This window comes from Lepisosteus oculatus, chromosome 24 (genome assembly GCF_040954835.1).
Source record: "Lepisosteus oculatus isolate fLepOcu1 chromosome 24, fLepOcu1.hap2, whole genome shotgun sequence".
NCBI classification, from domain to species: domain Eukaryota; kingdom Metazoa; phylum Chordata; class Actinopteri; order Semionotiformes; family Lepisosteidae; genus Lepisosteus; species Lepisosteus oculatus.
Genome location: NC_090719.1, coordinates 6921799 through 6945831, shown reverse-complemented (window position 1 = coordinate 6945831; position 24033 = coordinate 6921799). Strand labels below are relative to the sequence as shown.

The following is a 24033-nucleotide window of genomic DNA, read 5'->3' as shown; positions in this document are numbered from 1 at the left end:
TGAATGATTCAGTGAATTCCTAACAAACAAAAAGGACATACTGTATAATTTGATCTTTCTTCTTCTTTAACCCCAATAATACCAACCTAAAGCATGAATTTATTTTACGATCAAAAGCAGCCTGGGCTGTTTGCTTCATCCACTGTAGTCCTGTCAGCTTGTGACTCTCTGCAACTTTATTTAAGGGCACTGGTTCATCACAGCTCATCAGCCCATTCCTTCTTCCTTAATAGCCTAGCTTGATTAATTACATCCTGGAACTCAGCTGTAAACAAGTTCTACCGCAGCTACTGTGTGTTGTACACAAAGACATCTTGCAGTTTATTTGTGTTTCTGAACCTTGAGCCAAAACACAACTGCAAAACAGGGACAACAGAAAAATCCAATAAAAACAACAACAACAACCACCACAATAATAATAATTATATAAAGACTCCTTTGATACCCTTTCAAGCTACAGAATTACTTAACCCTTTATTCCAAGAAATAATTTATATAATGAATAAACCAAATTTGTTTTCAATAGAAAAACTACTACTTACACTATATTACATTACTAAATACACTCAATACCTACTATTTACACACTGAGTACTGCTGCTGCAATGCTCTGCATTATTCAAGTGTGTGCAGGCCAAAACAGGAAGTGGCTTACACTGGGATATGAATGTGTTCAAAAATCATTTAAACAGCACTGCATTTTGATATGAAATAGGTTAGTGGTATTGTCAACTTGCAATGTCTGAGCCTTAGCAATGAGATAACATTTCATTATGATTGTGCTGTTTGAAGGATTATCAGCTCAGGGAGCTATCAAAGGCTTAGTCACCCTGATTTCTCCCTGATAAAGACTAGAGATTGATGGGCGCATTAGAGCTGTGCCAACAAATCTTTAGACACTCCGTCCTCAACTGCACTTGCAGGCTGCTGTCAGACATCCCCCTGGCAGTATGCAATCCCTGAAGACAGAAATGCCATGTAGCTCCTTACTGCTTCACTTGGAGTCTTGAAAGCCCAGGTTCTGTTTTGGGTCCTTAACATCTACAAAATCTCCTGCTAATTTATCCTTTTCTAAGCACCTGCTCCTTCATAAGATTCTTCAGGGTGGAAAAGTACTAATAGAAAAGGAAAATGATTACATTTTCAAATGTAATTGCCATGTAATTCAATATTTTGCTTAAAAAATCTGATAATATCGCACAATTCTCCTCACGGTAAAAATGTAAAATGCTAATATAAATATTGCACCCTTACAAGATTTTTCATTAAGTGCAAAATACACTGAAATCCAAACGTTACAAGTATAAAATATATAATTTTAAAACACAAAAACTAGTGCTGAAGGAAAACCTTAAGAGATGCTTGCAAAAGAATAAGAATATAAAATAGAAGGGTCATGTTTATTTACCCAGAATGTATAACAGCTGCCAGTAGTGCTGTAAAGATTATTCATCTCCACCTGGCACTGTAGAAAGCTTCTGGTTCCTAATTAAACTTCATGAACATAAATTGTTGTGCTCTGCTTTCTTTCTCTTTCCTGTCAGTGGTGTCCACATCGATCTCAGGGTGAACTACAGCCAGTGCTATTTAGCAATTTAGATATCTGAGACAGCGGACATGGTAAATTTGTTATACTGTATAGAACAGATGAGTTTTTTTCTGACTGACACTTTAGACAGATTGGGGACTGAAAACTAGGTTACAGGTACAACTGTCTTTGTTGACAAAATGTTATCCTTTCTATATCTATAAGTATGTTTTATTTCAGTATCATTTTGTGATTAGCTAATGTAATGACCTAGAGAATGCATTTTAGGATTAATCTATCATTAAAACTACACAAACAAGATTACAGTGTATATCGGACCTAGAAATAAACAAGGTAGATATATTCCCTTTATGGATTAGGAGACGTATATCTCATAAATTATTAATAACTAATAAAATATATATCATTTCAGAACCATTTTATTCAAAAATGCCCTTTTCACATTTGACAAATGCCCTGACAAACATTTTGCATTAGACATATTTCGTTTTGTCAAATCTGTTCTTTCCTCTGCAGACAATGCACAGAGACTTGAGCCATAGCTCATATATCCAAAACAAGCAGGGAAGAGATCTTCCGTAAGGTTTTCAGAGCAGCCATTGCCTGAATCCCGGCTCATTAGACAGGAGAGTGTTGATTATTGTACAGAAAGCTTGCCAGCCAGGAAATAAGATCCATATAAGATCCCGGAAGCGATATTTTCACTGCTACAAGAAACGCAATTAATTAAGTTGCATTAACATGACATTGCTGTGGTTGGCACGTAAATTATGTACTTAAGTTTTTTCTCCATTCCTTCACTAGGGTAGCTGTATGGGCTATGTATCAGGGTTTAACTTTGTGAAGAAGACTTCCAAAGGCAAAGCTGTAAACCAAAAACTGGAGCTGCTCTGTGTCCCATTCACATTATCATCCATGCATTTATACATACATGCACACAAAGAAATACAAAACACACACACATACAACATATCTTCAAAGAAAAGGCAGATTGATTAAGTCAGCAAGGTTCTGTTATCTTTAAAACAGTAGGATTGCCATCCAAGAAGGGATTAAAGTAAGATCTGCAGACAGAGGAATATTAAAATCCAACTTGAGTAAAAAGTACAACAATGTTTCATGCCTTTAACTTAGAAATATGAGTTTATTATGAATGAACACTGGCATTTTAACACAGCCAGCATATATTTAAACATTCTGCTTCTTACCTTATTACCTTATAACAACATCTACAGTAAGATCTACAATAAAAAAACACCACAAAAAGTGGTATATCTAAAAAAGAGAATAGCATCAATTCTACAAAACATTTATCTATTGTCTTATGATTCAAAGGAATCAAAGGCATATAATACTTTTATCCTGCAGAGATCTCATGAGGTTAATTTAGAGGCTCACATGCATGCTAATGTTTAGTTGTATAACATGAACAGCTGCTTTCACAAAAAAAGTATGCAAACTGCACATTGTGGCAATGATGTTTATGCATTTATCCCATAGAGTATCCCAAATCTATAAATTATGGATAATGAAGTACTGTCATAATGGTTTTGATTTACATTTTTTTTTCAGCAACAAAAATAAAAACAAAATGGTTACATCTATCACCATGGAGTCTGAGATACACAAGAGCTTAGAAGTGTTTTTGATGCAGTTGAGAAAGAACTAAAATCTGTTTCTTTGTTCTAAAAAATCCCTCTGTGAGATCATCACATTTCTGGATCAATTCAACAGCTCTTGCAACCCCTTCCCCCTACATTAATAATACTTCAGAAGTATGGAATTTGTTAATCATTGCTGAAAATGGTTGCTTTTTTCAACGATAACTTTTTATAAGGCGCAGTGCCAATATATTACTGAACAGTAAGAAAAACAAGATCTGTATGTATACCCCTGTTTTACTCTTGAGAACTATAGTGCCAGGGTTTGGAGAGGGGTTTCGTGGGGAATTGGTGAGTAAATCCCAATTAACCTGGCAATGAAAGTAAATAAAATCCAGACTTATTTCAAGTAGTAATATAATAATATATGCAACATCATGTAATTTATGAATTGCACAGGTATTGTCACTACTTCCCATCATGTTATTACAATTGAATATTTTCATTTTTTCATTTATATTCCCAAAACAACAAATATGTTGAAATTTAGGGCAGTTTTTTAGTCACAGTAATGAATGCACCTCAAGTGTGAAATGCAAGGAGTTCAAAATAATAATAATTGCGCTTTACAGGTAATGGGGACTCCCCTCCACCACCACAAATGTGCAGCCCCACCTGGATGATGCAACGACAGGCATAGTGCGCAAGAATGCTCACCACACATCAGCTATCAGTGGGGAGGAAAACTGAGTAATGAAGCCAATTCATAGATGGGCATTATTAGGAGGCCATGATTGGTAAGGACCAATGGGAAATTTGGCTAGGATGCCGGGGTAAGACTCCTGCTCTTTTCAAGAAATGCCCTGGTATTTTTAAAGACCACAGAGAGTCAGGACCTCGGATTTACGTCTCATCTGAAGGACGGCGCCTTTTTACAGTATAGTGTCCCCGTCACTGGGACAGTGCCCCTGCTGGCCCCACTATCACATCTTTCAACGGCAACCTTAGTTTTTTCCCAGAAGATCTCCCATTTCTCCCAGAAAGTACAATCTAAATTTGACACTGCTGAAGACTGGATTGTAAAAAATGAATATGTGTTCCCGCTTAAAAGCATACTGGGAGGTTGTATTTATACTTAATAAGATGGCTATCAAGGACAGAAAGCTTCATTAACAAGCTTTTTATTTGACTATGTTCACACCTTCTTTGTTATTTTAAAGGAGAGTAAAAGAACCACACTGCATGATTTGTTACTAAACAGCTTACAAAACAAACAGATGGCCAGCTTTCACTGTATTTCCCTAAATGTCCACTATTCCAAATCAAAGTAAATGTTGGATTTTTTTATTGAAGCTTATTCAAATTTTTATAGATTGGTCCTCTGTGATTCATTAAGATAGTTTCGCTAGCTGTTCTCTTACTCTACCCCAATTTCTATCAAGGACAGAATAATAGTGCCAATTCTAGACTAGTCATCTGTTTGCTGGGTGGAAGTGGTAAGTAGCAAGGCAATTAAACCTGTTAGAGACTGTGAATAATGGATATAGTTTTTGGCATGATCTGTAATCTCTAATAAGTAATAACTAAATGAAAACCATGAAAATAATGCAAAAAAAAAAAGCTTGCACCTGGAAAGAATCTTGAATGTCTTTGATTAAAAGCAGATGCAATATCCCCAAATACTACTGGTGCAGCACCCTGTCCAAGACCAGACATGACATGTAAAATTACACCAATGCCTGAATACACCAACTCCTCCCCCCGACACCCATCACCACCCCAGCCTCCACTCACACATGACCCTGCTTAAAAAAATAAAAAAAACAATTATTTTTTCATTCTATACAGAAACATTTCTTTAAAGGAGCATCTGTCACTTTAATTTTAAAAATACAGACCATATGTGAATTCTGTGCTTTAAAATCAGACTCAATTATGGAGAAGGCGGCTGTAATCATCAGGAAAAAATTAGCCAGCCGTTCTCTCAGCCTCTGTTATTGGCTGACTCGCTAAGACTGCTCTGTTTGAGGGCACCCCAGACATTCCATCTCATAATCTTTTCCATTCCTCCACTTGAAGAAATGAAATCATAGTACAAGGCTTGTATTGTACATGTATTAGAGACCTTACTTCATTCCCTCTTACTGTATCATTGTATAAGTTTGTTATTTTTATATTAAAGAAAATTATTATTGAACATATATGTTCCTCAGTATGTACTTTTTTTATCCAAGGGTATGATCTGTGTTTCCTACAGCAGTGAAATCCCCAGTTTCTGTTTTTTAAAAAGCAAATAATTTAAAACCACAAAACCATTCTTTTACCAGATCTGTGTGGTAGCCACAAACGATCAAAGGAGCTGGACCAAAGGTGTGTTTGAACGAAACATATTTTTTCCTTGAATCCCACCTCTGGATTTGTGTTCCTAAATTGCTTTGTCACACTATTTTAAATTTTACATAAAGCATCCAGTCAGATATTATGGTCAAGTTGTTTATTTTTGGGACAAAAATCTGTATTCCGATATTCAATAAAATGGATTCAAGTGTGCTAAACAACTGATTACAAAGTGATTTACTGTGGTGGACCAGTCTTAATTTAAAAGTACACCAAGCAGACCATAGATACTGTACCATAAAGTATCGTAATAATAGGCACAGCCATTATGTCGTATTGTTTGTTTTGGTCTGTGGTTTTGGTGTTTATTTTACAACTAAATTCCTTCTATTAAAATGCAATTAGCAGTCATTGCATCTTAATTAAATGCCAATTCAGTCAAACTTATTTTTATTGATTACCCTCTCAGTATTGAACTTTTGTTTAACATTATCAACCATAATTATTTAAAATAGTAATTATTGTACACTATGTAAATGTCTGTTCTGTTAAAAAAATATGGTCAGGACATCTTGTCCCAAACGTGGCAAAGGAAATACAAAACCATACATACCCCTAGCTATAGAAACACTAAATTTTACACTTTTGCTGTGATACAATTTTTTTGCTATACAAAGTCATTTTTACTGCAATGAAGGCAGCCCCTTGTGATCTTGCTAAGCTAAACGTGCTAATTAACTATGCAACAGTGTTCTTATTTTGCCAATTCAGTACTTCTAATTTAACAATGAGTAGTTCTGGGCTATTTTCTAGTTTTCAGTAATTATTTGTAGGTTTTTACATGCTTAATAATGGGAAGTTAATTTTCCTTATGAGAATTTTCACAGTATAAACAGTTGTTGAAGAATGAATTACCTTTGTATACTAAGAGAGAGGTATAAATGTGTATCAATTGATAAAATGCAAGAGTGAAATGGCAGGTACACAGGTTTCTATATTAGTGATCAGCATCACTTGTAAATACTGCTTGAGGGACAGATAACACTAACACAGTAAGCAAGAATAAGTAAGCCTTGCTTTATATTTAGTTTGGAGGAGTGTGTGCAGGTGTACATTCTTAATACATTGAACATGTGATTAATGATTAAAGTACAATGCACTTGCTGTTTTAATAATATTGTTGTAATGTTAAAAAATGTGATATTTATCTGCTTGCTAATAAGCAAATCAGTTCTTTATTAACCTTTAATGACAAAACAAATTGTTCTACTTAATTTAGCTTTATAAATTATGGAGAACAATTCATTTTAACATTGTAAGTGAAAGCTAGGAAGCACAGTCACCTCCTGCCTGAACTATGACAGCTTATTGTCTATATGTGAGTATCTGATAAGACATTAAAATTAAAATATTCAGCTGCGTAGGTGTTCAAACTGTAGTGCAGCTTGGCAATTGAACTGCACTGAAAGTGTTTCTGATCATTTTAAATGTAGTACACAATGATTCCATCTGACAAACAGTTTCAATACTTTCCAAATTCTTTCACAAAATTAAAATAGTAAAATGTACTATTATAATATTACAATTATAGGCTACTCATATAACCTATTTTCACAAAGTCTGAAAAACACACTAAGCCTCAACTGAAAGTAACCAAATCAATACTATTTCTAGACTTTTATTTTATTAGCTTAATATCTTTCGTCCTTAATTCCTTAAGTCCCGTGCTAACTGTACATTCTAAAATAAAAGATGTGAAAGTATTGATAGACAAACAGAAAACTCAGTATGTGAGAACAGCTTAATTTAAACTTCTTTGAAGTTTGTTTTGACTTCTTTCTTTTCCCTCATATTACTTTCTATTGCACCTGTCTACTGAAGATGCTGTTGGAGAACAACTGAATCATGTTCCTTTTCATTGACTTATCAAGTTCAGAAGCAGGCCTCTATACCATTCTGCCTCTATGTCACACTGTAAATCAGAAATATTGTATTGTAAGCATAGCCTTATGCATTTATTTGAACAGAAGCTGAATCTGATAGGCAGCCTAAGTATGGGGTTGATATATCAATGCCAGGTCCTCAAGGCAAATCTGTAAACCTCACTGCATTTGCTTATTCTCCAGACAGATGGCCAGTCTGTCTCGGGACTCACATTTCAGACTGGAGATCATAGCTGACTCAGTGAATATCGTATGCCTAAGTGACTTGACAACATCAACAGACTCGCATCCCACCTGGGACACATAAAGTTCCGCATATCAGCAATAATAATTTAAAACAATACCTGTTAGTAAAAATAATGCATAGGATAAAAAAAAAAGTTCAACTGGCTTCTCCACAATTCCAGTATTTGAAGTATCCATTGCTTAAAAAAGAGAGTCAAGCGCAATAGGTAAAAATCTTCACTGAACCGAGACTGAAATAAGTCTTGTTTATTTCACGAGCTTTTTCTGGATGTTTTCCCTGTTTATTATGCAAGATAAAATTGATAATAGAAAAAATAAAAGAATGTAATTTAATTATTTTTCTTTACATAATATTTCAAATATCAGTTAAGTAACTTAAATTACAATACTAATCGAACGATTCTAAACTAAGTTAAATTGCCCAATTGTTTGGTGAATCATTTAATTTGTATTCTTGATACTAAGATACTAGAAATTTCACTTTAAGCTATCAGAAGAGTGGGTTTCTCTTTTATGTAGGGTTGTATTTTTATCTCTTTTTCTCTTTTGTTTAGGGCTGTATTTATTTTATATACTTATTCATTTTTTCTAATCTACTGATAAATAATGAAAATATCTTTGCAAACCAGCTAATTTCAGGGTGTACAATTTTTAAGATCTGTTCCTCTCTAAATTTCAATCTTGAAAAATAAAACCTTTTAATTAAAACATTATCACAGCTATTTTGATTCACACTCTTCTTGAATGACCATAAATATGCATGTTTATTAGGGAGAAGGTTTTTTGTCATGGTACACTTGAATAAGGTATTTTTAATAAATTTAACAACCAACCAACACATCCACATCAATAAGCAGAATTGTATCAAAATAAATTTCCATTGAGATATATTAAAAACCTTTGTTGCCTAATAAAAATATTTTTTATTAGCTGCTTAAATATATAAAATAAGTAATGAGACACAAATCTTCGTCTAGCTTTTAGATTTTACAAGGAAGACATTTAGGTGATTGTATGGTGTTTGCATTTCTGTGTTGCAACATGTAGGCAAATGGAAAATATTCTTTGTGGTTGGAACGGGTTATTGTTATACCTGCACAAAGGTTGTACCATCTATTATAAAAGGCTGATTTTTTGTGATTCTATTTAAAGATATACACCAGATGGCATGTTAAAAAAAAAGATGGTGACACACATTTGATTGAGTATCAAATTTAAGAGCCAATCCCAATTTCGTATTTAAACGTTCCAGGAAAAATTAGAAGCAAAAAATCTATAATTAGGCTATGAGAATACAGATTGTGAACTATGCTATTTATCTATTTGTTTTGTTATTTTTAATCCTTTTAAATTTTGTTGATTCTTTTTCTTTTTTTACAGTATAACCCTTTCTACCTCCCAATTGGTAATCTATTCTGCCACAAGAGAGATAAAGATTGTGCATAAAAAACACTTCTGCAACCAACTTCTACTAGTCCCATGTAAATCACAGCACTGTTAGGAATTGATAACACTGCAGACTGATGGGTACCTAGAAAGTCAAGGTGTGGAGAATAACCCAGTCTTCATAAGCCCAACTTGAACTAGAGGCACTCGGCAACTGGGGAAATCCCAGTCACAGCTGGCTAGCTGCTAAGACCAGACTCAAACTGGTTATGTTTGATCTCAGTTTGTACTCTATAAATAGGCACGTCTGCTTGTATTGCTTTTTCTCTGTTTTTTTATACAAAAACAAGCTCACCTGCCTGTGTATAATAATGCAAAACAACTGGTTTTGAACTATCTCCCCCAGCTAGTGTAATTCATAGTCAGTTTCTAGGGCCTAAATCACAAGTATCTGTGAGTTTTTGGCACAGTACAAACAGCCACTTATCAAGCACAAAAATGCTGTTTAGAAAAGACATTTAAAACAAGTAAGTGCTGGAAATACTGAGGATAAAACTGTTTTTCCATCTTCCTATAATAATTAATACTTAAGTAAAAGATAAGATCTTACAACAAAAAAAACAAAAAAAAGGCCTTTACCCAGTAAGAATTGCTGTGTTTAAAATAAACAGTCCCAGGCACTTATGTGTTATCGGGCTGTTGACATGATTGTTTTACGATCACGCTGTGTTAGGGGTTAGGGCAAGAGTGAATGGCTCATTTGCAGGAGGGCTTGCAATAGTACCTGTAGATATCCTGCGCTGGTGGAGAGGGCACATGCCACTGAAACAGGAGCAAACTGTTGGGGAACTGATTGCATCTCCTTGTCTGCCCCTCTCAACGGGTGCTAGTGAGCACGGGGGTTTGAGGAATCCTACAAAAGGAAATGGGAGCAAAAGAGGGAAAATTAGTTGCAATCATTGGAGTCGGGACACAATTAAAACTGAAAAATGGTACTATCAAATATCATAAGCAAAAAAGGGTTAAGTAAAATTGAATAGAATTAGCCTTAGAGCTTCTAGGGATCATAAAGGTACAGTAAATTATAAAGTAGTAGTACTGCAAACATGATAATAGAGCTTTGTCAGATGTACAGTACATCTTGATAAATCTGCCATTAAAAATGAAACCCAGCCTGGAAACTGCCACTTATCTTCAGTACTCAAGATCTGTTTAAACACCTCCTTCTGTCTTCCCTGCCATTTTTTTTTTATTTACTCTCTTTTGAACTCCTGTCCAGGCAGCATGAGCACAGCTACATGGTTCAATCACCTACCCCTCTGCAGAGACTCCCAGCTAACCTTTCAGATTTACTAAACCATCTCACAGAAAGCATCCGACCTCCCCTTTCAGACAAATTAGCTCAATGCACCACATCAGATCTGCTACACTACCCAACACAGGCAAACAAAGGCATCTTCCTGGGGCAGGGGGTGGAGGTTGAGAAGAGAAGGGGACTCTACTCTGAACAGGCTAAATGCCAAATTAAGCCTGCGGACCTGGAGGGCAGCTAAGCCCGTCCTGATGTCTATTCAGAGGGGAAGAGAGGTCAAAGACAACAGGGTGGCTGTAATCGGACATAAAGGGTCAACTGACTGTTGCATGTGTGTGCCACTCTGCCTCACCAAGCCACACACCCTCTACATCTTGAAGATGGTGTTTATTCTATATCAGCACAACATATTAATTGAAAATGTGCAAAACCAGAGGATAAAATAAATTGCGTTAAACAATGACATTATTATGTATTATAATTACTTACTGTACCTTATCCCTTTTAACTACAGGCTAGTGTAAACTAGTCATCATATGCACTTACTTTAACTTAAAAAACTGTTCCGGTAAAAATAATTTCAGATTCTATTAATGGTTCTAAAATAGCTATTCAAAAGTTCATGTACTGTATGCTGTATTTAGGTCTATACAAACCAGTATCACAACAGGAATGTAACACCATCACAACATTTTCATTTACAAAGGCCTTGTGGCGTGGTGTTTAGCACCACTGCCTCACAGCTCATGGGTCCTAGGTTTGTTTCTGCTCTGGTTGCTTGTTTGTGTAGAGTTTGCATGTTGTTTATATATCTGCATGGGTTCACAATTAACTGGGGGGATGCTTTCAATGGAACCAGTACTGGCCAGGGAACTATACAGAAATTGAACATGAAGAAAATTATAGGTCAGAAGGATTCTTCTCATTTGTGGCCTTTTCAAAGAAACAACAGTTTGGCTTTTCTTGATTTTTCAGAACTTAATAAGTTGTCATTAAATGCAAAGGAAAACCACAGCACTTCTCCTTGAGAACATATTCATGAACAACTGAAGCTGCACTCTAAAGACATTCCCTCAGCATGGAATAAACCTATTACTTGTTCCCAAACAATCTTGTAGTCACTTTCCATCGTCAACTTTTCCTTTCCCAATTACTTGACGTGTACATGACTGTTTAAATTGCTTTTAAAGACTTTTAATTCTGGAGGATAAAGATACATTAACAAAGGAAAATCAACTGATGGTTTAAAATGTTTATCAAATTTAAAGGTACAACTAACCCTGGTAAAAAAAACTTTCATTAGACAGTTGTGTTTTATAGGAGAAACACAAGTGTACATTATTGAGAAAATCAAATTGTGTGTTTTATAAAAAATACCTGGCTTCACACACACACTAATAAAAATTGAACTTGCAGCATTTTCCCAAAGAGAATAAACTCTACTTAACTCCCAGGGATACAGTATGAATTATCACAAGCCTAGTTGACGAATACAAAATAAAGACAGAAATACCACTCGAGTCTCGGGAGGAAGAACCGTACAAAACACAGACCTGAAAACTCTCTCTCTATATATTCTTTTTGGCAGAAAATCACCGTTCCCAACAACTGGCATAGCAGCTTTGAGATGACTTCATTTTCAGCCAAGAAATCCAACTGCTCATAAAATAATCAATTCAATAATAAACAACTGAAAATGTATTATATCAAATCTTAATGCAGAGCAGATGCATCGTTATGGAGCTGATGCTGTTTGTTCTGTATTTAAGAAAACACTGAAATATTTTACATTTTCATGAAGTGCAACTCTTTGGCCAGATAAGGCTAACTCAGGATCGTGTATTTAAACTCATCCATTTGTGTGCTAGACATTGAGAGCATCCACATATTGACTGCATGCAAAGGGTTTACTAGATTTTTTCTTCTTCATGAAGACCTTTAGTTTTCAAGCCAATATCAAACATAAGGGCACTGACATACCCTGTTCAATAAAGCACCATTATTTCCACTGTCGAAAGCATGTCACTCCATATGAGTTCAGGAAATGACATTTAAAAATGTCCCAGCTATATTGAATTATTTCCCCATGATAAGCCAACTGAGATGCTAGATATACAGTCCGGTGAGGGCTGGCTATCAGGGAAAATTAGTCAATCTTTTTGATTAAAATAAAAAAATCAAATACCATGATCTTTAAAGACTCTTCACTTGAGATAAAAGGATTAAGAGCATCAGCACGTAGAAATTGGGACCTTTCCAAAGTGTCATATAAAAAGGATGAAATGGTGAACACGAACTGTTTTCAGGGTGCTAAGAAAATCTTGCAATCAATTTACAAGATAGGGTAAAAATGTTATCAAGGCTGTGTCAATGCCAATGGGGGAAAAACTTCACTTGAAGTGAGCATATTTTTAAAGTACATATTTGCAATGTGTGTAACAAAATGAATTATACTGTTAAGATGTTAAGAGATCTTATTGAAAATCATAAATGTCTTGTTTTATTTTTACAAAGGCAAAGAACATGCAGACTGCTCACAGAAGGAGCCCATCAGGAATTCAAACCAGAATCAAAGAACCAAGACAGCAGTCCTAACCATCTCATCACCATGTAGCCCTTTTAATATTAATGTAAAAAATACTTTTCAATAATGCTAATCTATGCAAGTCCCTATCCCCAATTAAAACAACTTAATGCGTTCATTACAGTTCTGCTACAACCTAAAAAGTTTTCTTAATCCTTTCTACTCCAATTTACTGTAAATTACTGAAAAAAATAAAAATATGTATGTTTACAAATTAAAGCTCAAATTGAATGTGGCTCAAATGGCTCTGAAACTGACATTTTAAATTATATCTCTTCTTTGCCACAGTGTATAAAACCAGTAAGTTTCAAACTGGAGATTTACAAATTTGAGGACAGGAGTAAAGGGTGAGGGGGTGGGTTTGCCGGTAATGGAATTTGATATTCTAATTATGCCAATTAGACCTCAATGGAACATATACAAAATGCTAATTAAAGTGAAAAAACTCTTCATTAGAGACAAATTAAGTGAGACAGCCATTTGTGGGGAACTAATGCTTCTGATAAATGAGAGCATATTAGATCCACTTAGTTTAAAAGCCTCACTACCTCTGCTTTCACAGAGCTAATTTCTTGAGACTTCATTTCTCGGGGGTATGTTTGCTTGTACAGTATGTAATTGAATGCTACTCTGTTAGTTGTGGTGAAAGCAATATTAAGACCCATACCAATAGATGCTACTAAGGCCACTGTAGGAGATACAATATTAATATTATTTTACTTGCAGTGGGTGAACAGAAAACTGCAGAAGTAGATAGCTCTAAATGCTGGAAACAATTAGGTTAGAAGGTTTATATCCAATGATGTTTGTTGGCAATGAAAGCCAAAACATTCTTAGCAGGAATAGGAGCAGGTCTATTTCTTAAAACATCTTAGCGTTGTTACCTTTTTAACAGATACAAAATGCATGCCACTTATATACACATACAAATTACATTATGCAAGATAGAGAACATCATAGAAGCATAATGTGAAAACTAAATTCCTCAATACATCCGAAATAATAGAATTCACTGTACAGTACAAAGTGAATGCAGGTCTTTACACACACTCTTACTTCTTAAGCCTGTGATTTATTTCAATTGTGCAGGAACTTCATACTTTTTGAAGGATGGCAACAATTACAGGTCCAGCAATTCAGAAACTGGAAATGGGCGAACAATGATTGAAAGGTAGTCCTTTCATACAATCTGACTACAATAGCACAACCAGAGAACAAGGAATGAGCCCCATATTTGCACAACAAGGCCTGGATCTTTGCCACTTACTCAATGAAGCATTTTTTCTCCACTGTCCAGATCCTGGAGGAACTGGTACCCCTATCTGGAAGCAAACTGAAGATTCTTTAAAATGTCTGAAGGACGCACAATGACACTACCGAGAATGCTCAGAACAATGTCACTAAAAATCATAATGTGAAAGAGTTGAATCACAGAGTACCACTCAGCTTTTTCAAAATCAAAATTAAAACAACTAGGCAGCACAGGATGTCATCATTCTTTCATAGAAGTTACATTTTACATAACAATACAGGAGGATAATTTCTAAAATTTACATTGCAAGCACAGTTCAGACAACAAAAAACAACATTATTTCACATATATTTGAATAGTTTTTACTCGGAAATAGTAAAGGATTCATTTACATTTAGGTAACATATATTAAGACATTCTCTCTTTATAGTATTTCAGAGTGTACGGAAATCTTAGAATGGGTATAAAGTATTTGAGTGTTTTATTTTATTGTTAGGGTTATTATGTTAAATGTTTTATTTGCAAATAACTATCAAATATAACTGCAATAGTAGATATCTGCAACTATATAAAACTATATAAAAGAACTGTAAATATTTTTTATTTTTAAAACTCTAAATAGAATAATGTGACTTGGATAAAGTATGCTTACATTAACTTAAATTCTGTTAGACTCCTGACTTTCTTTAAAGAGCATTATTCAACATAAACATTAAGTTCTTTCCTTTCAATGATAGCTGAACTAAATTTAATTCACCTTCTTCCACAGAAATCTAATAATACAGTATAGGCACATAACTTTTATCAGTTCCCTTATTAATCAAGTAATAAAATACTCTGCTTTTGGCAGAGAGGAAGATTGATAATGAAAGACGTGGAAAGTGTGGCATTAAGGCAGAGAGCAGTTTTGCTGCCAATACTTTCCTGGGTAGAGTGTCTGCAGAATGGTCTGTTTTACAACAGGCTCTTGGCTCGGGCACTGAGGTGTCTTGGCACAGAGTAACTACACTGCGCTTTGCTTTCTTGTGTTTGTCATCAAATAAAAGCAATGGGCCAACTGTGCCAAAACTATATCACTGGTAAATCACTGTAAAACTAAGAACTTATAAAACTGACTTATAAAATGAAGAAAAAGACATCATATATGGGCCAGACTGCTTTATTTGATTAAATACTGCACATTTTTCTTCTCATGTTATCAGTAGAATGAAGAAACTCCAACACATCAAACAGCCATGCACTGAGGTCTTAATCTCATCTGTTATGTTGAATGATTGCAAAGTTAAACAATAGTGAAGGAACTGGATACGCTAGGCTTAAAAAAAGCAATTTGACCATCTACAAACACTGAGAATTTAAAACTTAATTTTAAGTGGCTAACGGAGATCAATGTCAATTCCAGCATCACCATGTAACCAACAGCAGATTACATCATAACCTAAGGAGCAGCTCATTGATGTGATTATCGCAATATTAAAATTATTCTAATGTTTGCTCTTTCTAGATTATATTAATGATCTAGATTCTGGTATAGTTAGCATATTTGTCAAGTTCCCAGAAGACACCAAAGTAGGAACATTAAACGTCACAAAATAAACACAGAAGCACATTTAAATTCAAATTCCTTTTCTTTTCGTGTACGCATTTAAAATCTGAAAAATGCACACATTATATATAGGATAGTAGAGAATACAAGATTTAATGCCAGAATAAAATATGCATTTTTTCTGCTCGTCTCAACCAGGCGTATAGACCTCTTTTGATGGAAGTAAATATTTTGTGGCTCAATAAATGCTCAATGCTATTAATAATCAATTAACAAAGTTTACCAAAGTAAATATCTAAACACACAGTAAATACTCAACTTACTAATACATAAGAAGCAAGCTCTATAATATCTGACCATGTTTTGCAATGTAAATTATATAGATTTCATATTCAGGCTCCAGGCAACAAAAAAGTTTAACTGTAGATTAATTGAACCATAAATCTCAAAATAGTTGCATTTTATGCTTTTAAGAAACTGATCAACAAAAACAATTATTTCCTTACAATTAGGAAATGCCCTCTAAAGGTAAGTTCAAAGTCTCTCCACTATGCTGATCTCATTTTACTGGCTCTTTTAATACCCACTTATTTGAAATCCTGACTCGATGAGATCGATAACTTACTAGTTGAATCTTTCTTGCTTCTACTGTGTCCTACTTTCGACCTTGTAGCTTGTTTCCTTGTTGATGAGATCAAAGATCAAAAGTTGTGTTCCATACATCACTTCAATAATAAAAGTCTTAGTCTTAATTTAAGCTGGGATCTTCCTCACAAACAAATAATAATGGAAGGAAATAAAACATTATTATTACCTGCAATAATGGGCTATAGTACTGACACTTGACATTTTCCAGTTAGAGAATAAAATGTAAGTTATGAAGAGAATAGTAAAGAATAAGCATGAGCATGCTAAGTAGGTTTTTTTCCCCAAAATAAATTATTGCTTTGCCTTAGCTTAGATTTAGATTTGGTTTCTATAGGAATTGTACCTTGACAAGTTGTTCATTCAAAGGACTTCAGAAATCTATGTTGCACTGTAGATTTTCAAGGCTTTACCAGGTACCAGAATGTCACTGTCTGTCAGCCTTTCACTATAAGTAAGACCCCCAAAGAAAAAAAAGAAAAAAACATGGTACACTCATGTTGCTTATACTAACAGGAACTGAGCCATTAAAACATGCCAGAGGCACAGCACAGAACTAAGATTTTTAATAATTCTATTAGACATGGCAGATAAACAAATCCATTGCAATCTGTGCTTAATGCTACTGTTTTTTGTATGTGAAATATTTTTTTTTATATAACAGACCTTTTTTGTATTATATCTGCCAGCATTCAAAGGGTATTACATAAGAACATACAACATGGTTACAAATGAAAAAAGGCCATTCCCACTATCTACTCCATTTTTACTCCAGTATTAATCCCACTATCAACTCAACTCCAGTTTATTGAGTTCATCAAGTTCATCCTGAAGAAGCCGACTTCAACAGCTTGTTTAAGAACCCCACAACTCTTTGTGTAAAACATTCCTCCTACTCTCAGTCTTAAATACCATTTCTGTACTTTCCACTTATGCACTTATGTCTTCTGGTTCATATTTCACTGTTTATGTCTATAGTGTTGAAAATGTTGAATACTCGAGTCATGTCTCCACATATTCTGTTCAGGTCTAAAAAGGTTCAGTTCTTTTATCCTGTAGGTGTAAAACATTGCTTTACGCCCAGGAATGTATCTCATTGTTCTTTTCTGGACTGTTTCCAGAGCAGCAATATCTTTTGGTAAAGTGGTAACCACAATCGTACATAACATTCAAACTGTGGTCTTACTAGTACATTGCACAATTTTAACATTACATTAAATTCTGTACTTTAACCTGAATATCAGAATCCTCAACTACAGAAAAACACTGGGTAAAAATATTCAACAAAATTAAGAGTGGTGAGCCCTGCAAAGAAAAGCGTTGCATTGATACCAGCTATATCAGCAAATAAGCTAATTTGTTTTCATAGTAATTGCAACTACTTTCATTCTGAATGTTCACACATATACTTGGAAACTCACAAGATTCCTTTTTAGAATCTGTTAGTGCAGTGAAAATGTCAAGACAAATTTGGAAACACTACATAGACAAAGGGCTTGCACATTTGAATTTTATATAGTGGTATGTAACAAAGATTCCATGTTCTTAGAATCCTTTTAACAGCCCCATTAATCAGATAATGTCTGCCTTGGAGGATATAAGAAACAACTGAACAAGTGGCATATTTAGAATAGACACAGGACAAAAAACAGATTTCCTTCTCTGACTTCTCTTTACGCATTTCTACAGGATCAAGAAGCCTAATGAACTGAGATAATATACAGTAGCTCTAGATACTGTTCATTCCACCCTCCCTTTGGAATTAAGCACTTTGCAAGTTTTAACAAGGAATCCATTATGATGAAGAATATTTTCACAGTAACTGTTATGGCTGAGAGCCAAGCAAGAAGTAGCCATTTAGATAGAATCAGCCATGCAATCATGCAGTCTTATCACTTCACTTGTCTTTTGAAGGCAATATACAGTAGCCCTATAACAGAGATAAACTCTACCCTCATCTATGAGATAAACTAGTGATGTGTGGGAGTGATATGTAGGAGCCTCAGTCCATCACTATGATAGCCATGTTCTTTGGAGTCAAGGTCTGCCAAGCTCTGTTTCAAAAAGCCAGCCCTTGACAGTGACTGTGACAAAGTGCTCAAGTCACCTTCAGCTGTAATCTGTCCTCTACTGGTCAAAAGGATCCACAGCCTCATTCTTAAAGATCTCCACATCCTTTCCTGTCCCCAAAATATTATTTACCTCCTACTAACCTCATTCCAATGCACTGATCAGGGCAAAACTGTGCAAGATTACATTTATTTATTACAAGATTTTAAACATAATAAAATAATTACTGTTTATAACCTGATGTATAGTAAAAAGCCTCTATGTACTTGTATATTATGATATATTTAATATAATATAATAAGTTCTGGCAATGCTTAATGGGCTGTTTTCAAGGCTGACCAGTCTTTCTGGTACACACAAGACCTCTGTATTGCAAAAATATTCAATTTATAAAAAAATGATAAATATGTTACTGTTTCATAGTCTGTATATTATCACAATGGTAAGACAAAGAACACTGGATCTTCACATATAACCTCAACGCTTTGTCTTTATATACTGTATATGTATTTGCCCAGTATAATAAATTGCTAATAACTGCAAATTTCATTGGATAGTCCACTTCCTTTCATTTCAAAGGAACAATATTTTTTTAAATTATTTTACACACATATAATTATTTATACCTATACAGATAGGAGGTGGCATAGAATAGTTGACAAACCTCTGAAGTCATCACTGGTTGTGAGTTTGAGTCCCTGCTGCTGACACAGCTGTTGTACCTTGAGAGAGGTATTCAGTTGCTCTAGTCCACCCAGCTTTAGAAGTGGGAACAAGCAGTGATAACGGGACAGGTAATCCCTGCAATAGTTTGGCATATCAACTCATCTCTATTCTGCTTAATGACACAGAAAACTTGAACTCCTGCTTGTTCAGCCACTTTAGCTCTCAAATGGACTTTACGTTTTACTTGGACAGACAGCATCATCAGCAGTAACAGGAGATAGAAAGTAATATACAAGGAATTACAGAGCAAAAGCAAACGGAATGATGGAAAAACACCATCATTTTCCTATTTCTTCTTATAGAATAATTTTCCAAGACCAGAGCTATCACATTTAGCCTGTCTTGAAACTTAAGTCTGCTTGGACACAGTTTACTGAGGTTGTCTGTGGCAGACTTGTCTCACAAATCATTGAGAAAGAGTCACTAAAGTTCTAGCAGATGGAGTCAGTCCCACACCCATTCAGACTGCTCACAGAGCAGAGGGAGCTATCAGTTTAAAGTCACAGCCATTTATAAACACAGCTGGAGCCTTTTCATCAGATGTTACGGATCACATGAAATACCACATACTAGAGAAACCAGCTACCATAAAGTAAAAGAGAGGCTATTAAGCTATCTGGAGAGGTTCCTCTCCTGGATTTTGATTAATTGGGATTAATAGAAGCCAAGTGCTGAGAAACAGGTGCCTGGCTTTTCAAAGTCCTTTGGAACATCAAGTGCTGTTACCTGAACAGTATCTGTACTATAGTTTAAAGCACACTGAGGTCACACAAGGACAGACATAAAAATCACTGTTTCTGCACCAAATTCAAGTTTTATTGTCCAGCCACCTGCATCCTATGGCAATATTTTCCCACTTAATTTTCCAACACAAAAATTTAAACTTTACATTGATGGAAGGTTAACCATGAAAAGAGATCCCTTTTTCAAAGACTATCTTTCAATCATGAAAAAAGACAGTTTATTCTAAACCCATGAATGTAGAGGACTATAAACACCACATAAATATGCATTGGTTTTTATAAGATTCAAAGTAATGGTATTTTTAAGCGATGAAGATACACTGGTTTTTTTTTCTTCAATCTCACACAACTTGGAATCATTATGTAATCTACCTAGCACAATTCAGTTACCATCTCAGTTGTTCAAGACAGATAAAGTCTTTACCATACAACTAATAGTTTTGTACCTACAGGAAAACTATAGAGTGCAGATGGATGTACAGATTTTGTTGTTGTGCATAACACTTCAAATTTACCCAGTAAGCTAATGAGATAACTGCTGTAATGTGAATGGGGGATACCCTAGCCAAGTCTACTAAAGCCAAGAGATACTCAACACATTGTGAGCTGCCAATTGTTGGTCTTGTCATAGTCAGCTCACAGCATTGTCTACATTCAAACCTGAACTCTCATTGGGTACTTTTCTGGCTAAGCCACTTTGATATCTTCAAAATAAAGTCCTTTTGCTCATGTACAAGGATTCCAAGTTGCACATTACACTAGTATGACTAGTAATGTATGATTAATACGTGATATAGTAATATTTCCTAAGGCAATTTTCATAAAACTAAAGTAAGGACCATTGAAAAGAAGTTGTGATAACAAACATGTGATAAGTTTTACATTCTAGTGATGTGAACTCTAAATTATTGATTGATTTCTTTGTTCCTGCATAGACAGAAAGCATATTAAGTAGTCAATGGAAAAAAAAATGCCTAAAATGTATGATATGCATTACAGTCCATCAAAATTATCACAGTGAGGCAAAAAACATGAGAAAATAGTAATAAATTGGAGGGTTTGCTGTTAAAGATAATTTCTGGCACCACATAAAAATGTACTTTAAATAAAATCAGATTTTAATGATGTATTCAGACAAAAATGAGAAAGATTTTTAAATATATTTAAAAGGCTTCTTGGCAGATAAAAGTATGCATTTTTAAAATAAAAAACATGATTTCTAACCCAGCATGTCATATAGGGAATTAAAAAAAGCCAGGAATACCAACAAAAACCTATATAAAGAATCTGGTTTATGTTGGTAAGAAACAGGAAATTAAAACAGAGAGTGCTTTCAGGTGAAACCAGTGAAGATTAATATGGTAAATAAATGAATCAATAGTTCTTTCTGCATTTAATTCTGGGATAAATCTTATTTGGGCTTAGAAACATTTTTGACAAATAAATGGATCCATGCCTAGTAAATTACTCAGTTAGCCACACACTCTTCAGACAACAGGATAATTTCACCAAGTGAAATATGACCTATTGCAGCTGATGAGCACATCACAGACTGTTGAAGCAGAGCAAAACAGTGTTAGAGAGAAAGAGAAGGAGAGGGAGGGAGAGCTCTAAACTTAGGCCTCACTGTTATATGGCTTCTTAAAATAGTTGTGAAATTCCAGCCCGTCCTCCTCCCAGCCCTTGCCTGCATAGGTTATGCAAGCCAAGCGGACCAATGTTTTTACAGAGCGGAGCGCCGAGGAAACAAGTTACTCAGCAAGGAAACTCCGCAGCACGTGACACCTGGGAACTTTTGACCCCAAGTTCAGCAGAATGGTCAGAGTTCATTTTTCAAACTCTTTTAGAAAGTAAATGACACTCCACCCTCTTCTGAAGGCAAGCTATTCGAAGGCTCAGTTATACTCCTCCCTCTTCCCAGCTTCCTGTCTGTTTCAAGAGGAGCCCAAGGCTGAGCTTGCACTCCACATAAGCAGATGGATCAGAAAGAACTCACCCTTACTTGCCAAGCTCACTGTTCAATACTACCTCTTGCCAAAAAGAGGAACCTGGTCCCACCCTTATGCTTGGTGACTTAGATTTTAACTCCTTGATTTCCAGAAACAACACATTTTACGTACACATTTTGTGACTTACTATCACTAAAAGGCTAAGCCTTAAAAATCAAAATCGAAGTGGACTTCTAGTTATTTTTCCATTTATTATTATTATTTAGAGTGCTGCTGCAGTTCATCAGATTCAAACAAAGACTAATCTTGAAATGACCTGCAACAGCAATTTCAATAGTTTTTCCTTCAGAGTGACACTGAGACACTTCCTCATACTAAAAGACAGAATGCCAGAAGGACAAATCACTCTGGCAACACTCATTTCAAGACTTGGTAATCAAGGGGGTGAACAAAATGCAACAACAAAGGTTTTGTTTTAAGGTCTCAAGCAAGCATTGAATATCCTGTGTCTAAAAATGCTCACAGTCAGAACATACAGTAAGTAAACCTATTTAAAAATAACCTATTGAGAAAAAGAAACCTTTTACAGACTATCTCAGGCTGATACTACTGACAAACACTTGAGAAAGACAGCTCTGCCAGTAAAGCTTGGATTAACTGCCAGGAAGGACATGAAGAGCTAATTCAGACACTTTATTAAAATGATAAATACTGAAAGCATGCCTCTTTCTGTAACAGTTATCAAAGTGGGTCAAATTACCAAACAGGGTAATTTAGCCATTCTATTTTTTAACGTTTTTATTGTGCAAACAATGGACTGTTATATGTACTCCCATGCACTCTCAAACACACAGAAATGCAAAACCTAACTGTGTCACAATTTATAGAAAAACTGCTGAGGAGGCTCTGAGGTTTTTCTTGTGGCTCCTGTGTGTCTGTTAGGGCAACAGAAAACATTTCATCTCTGTCTACCACTCGGAAAATGCAATAAAGAACACCAGTCACCAGCAGTTCACAACTAGCATAGAGAATAACTTGTTTTATGTGTTTAGAACAAACTGTCTTTCTGAACATATATTTATAATATAGTCAGTTTGAACATTTTTTGTTATTTTCTAGGTTCAAACAGTTCTACTCACCTCAGCTTGTTGATCTATTTTCACTGAGTTTATTTTATAAAAAAACATCTGCACTAACTGGAAGAAAGTTGCAAGAATACATTTTTTAAGGAATGTTTTTGAACATTGTGGAAAATTAGTGCATATTAATTAAGAATTACTAAGACAGCTAAACTGTGCCATTTGATGGCAATGAAGGTTTTTTGTTTTTTCAGCTTACGGTATGTGACTCAGAAACATCAAACACTTATTAATAAATTATGCAATAAAAAACCTACCACCCACACACATTTTTCTTCAGTTTTTATTAAGAACACTATAGCCTCAGTGAATGTGTCTGCTGTTGTCCGGACGCTTTGTGGATGAAATATTACAAGACAAAAATAAATCCAGACAAAATTGATTTAATTTGTTATTTATTTTACTTTCCTTTCCTCAACACAGTAAACAACTATATCCTTAAATTCAATTAAATAACACTTGTAGATTTTAGTTACTATTGCCTTATGATGAAAACCAAGATAACCACGCTCATTTCAGAATATGTAGATTGCAAGTCTAAATAAGGGCTTCATTAGAAAAAGTAACACACTACAAAAAAACACATAAGATGTTTGTTTTAGAGCCCCTCCGATGAGGACCTGACACATAATATGAGTTAATATATAGGCAGGGGCTTTAAACTTCTGTTTACTAAAGTGGTTAAATTTATTTCTAGATTTTAGTGTTTATTTTTTCTGTTCTATAATTCTGAAACCAACAGTTACTCCTCTAATGAATCAATATAATGATTAAATATGCATTCTCAGTATTTCATACCAATCACTACCAATCCATTCACAGGATGCATGCAGCCTACATTTATTCTAAATATACCCCCACGTAATGGATCTTTAGAAGGGTATTTTTAAATCTATCTTTCATATGTTTATCACTACAGAAAGGTTTTTTTATTTGTGAAGAGTGACCATGGAACACAGAAACAGTATCACGCTGCAATTCAAGTATAAAAATGATATTGCATCA

At 34.8% G+C, this 24033-nt stretch overlaps 1 protein-coding gene across 2 annotated transcripts in view; it reads right to left on the bottom strand.

Moving 5' to 3' along the window:
• rxraa (retinoid X receptor, alpha a) overlaps positions 1-24033 on the bottom strand; it is a 141491-nt gene that overhangs the window by 91718 nt on the left and 25740 nt on the right. For both annotated transcript variants that reach the window (XM_015366946.2, XM_006640664.3), the window contains exon 2: positions 9847-9975. In XM_015366946.2, the coding sequence (XP_015222432.1) occupies positions 9847-9975 (129 nt within the window). The remainder of the gene's footprint in view (positions 1-9846; positions 9976-24033) is intronic.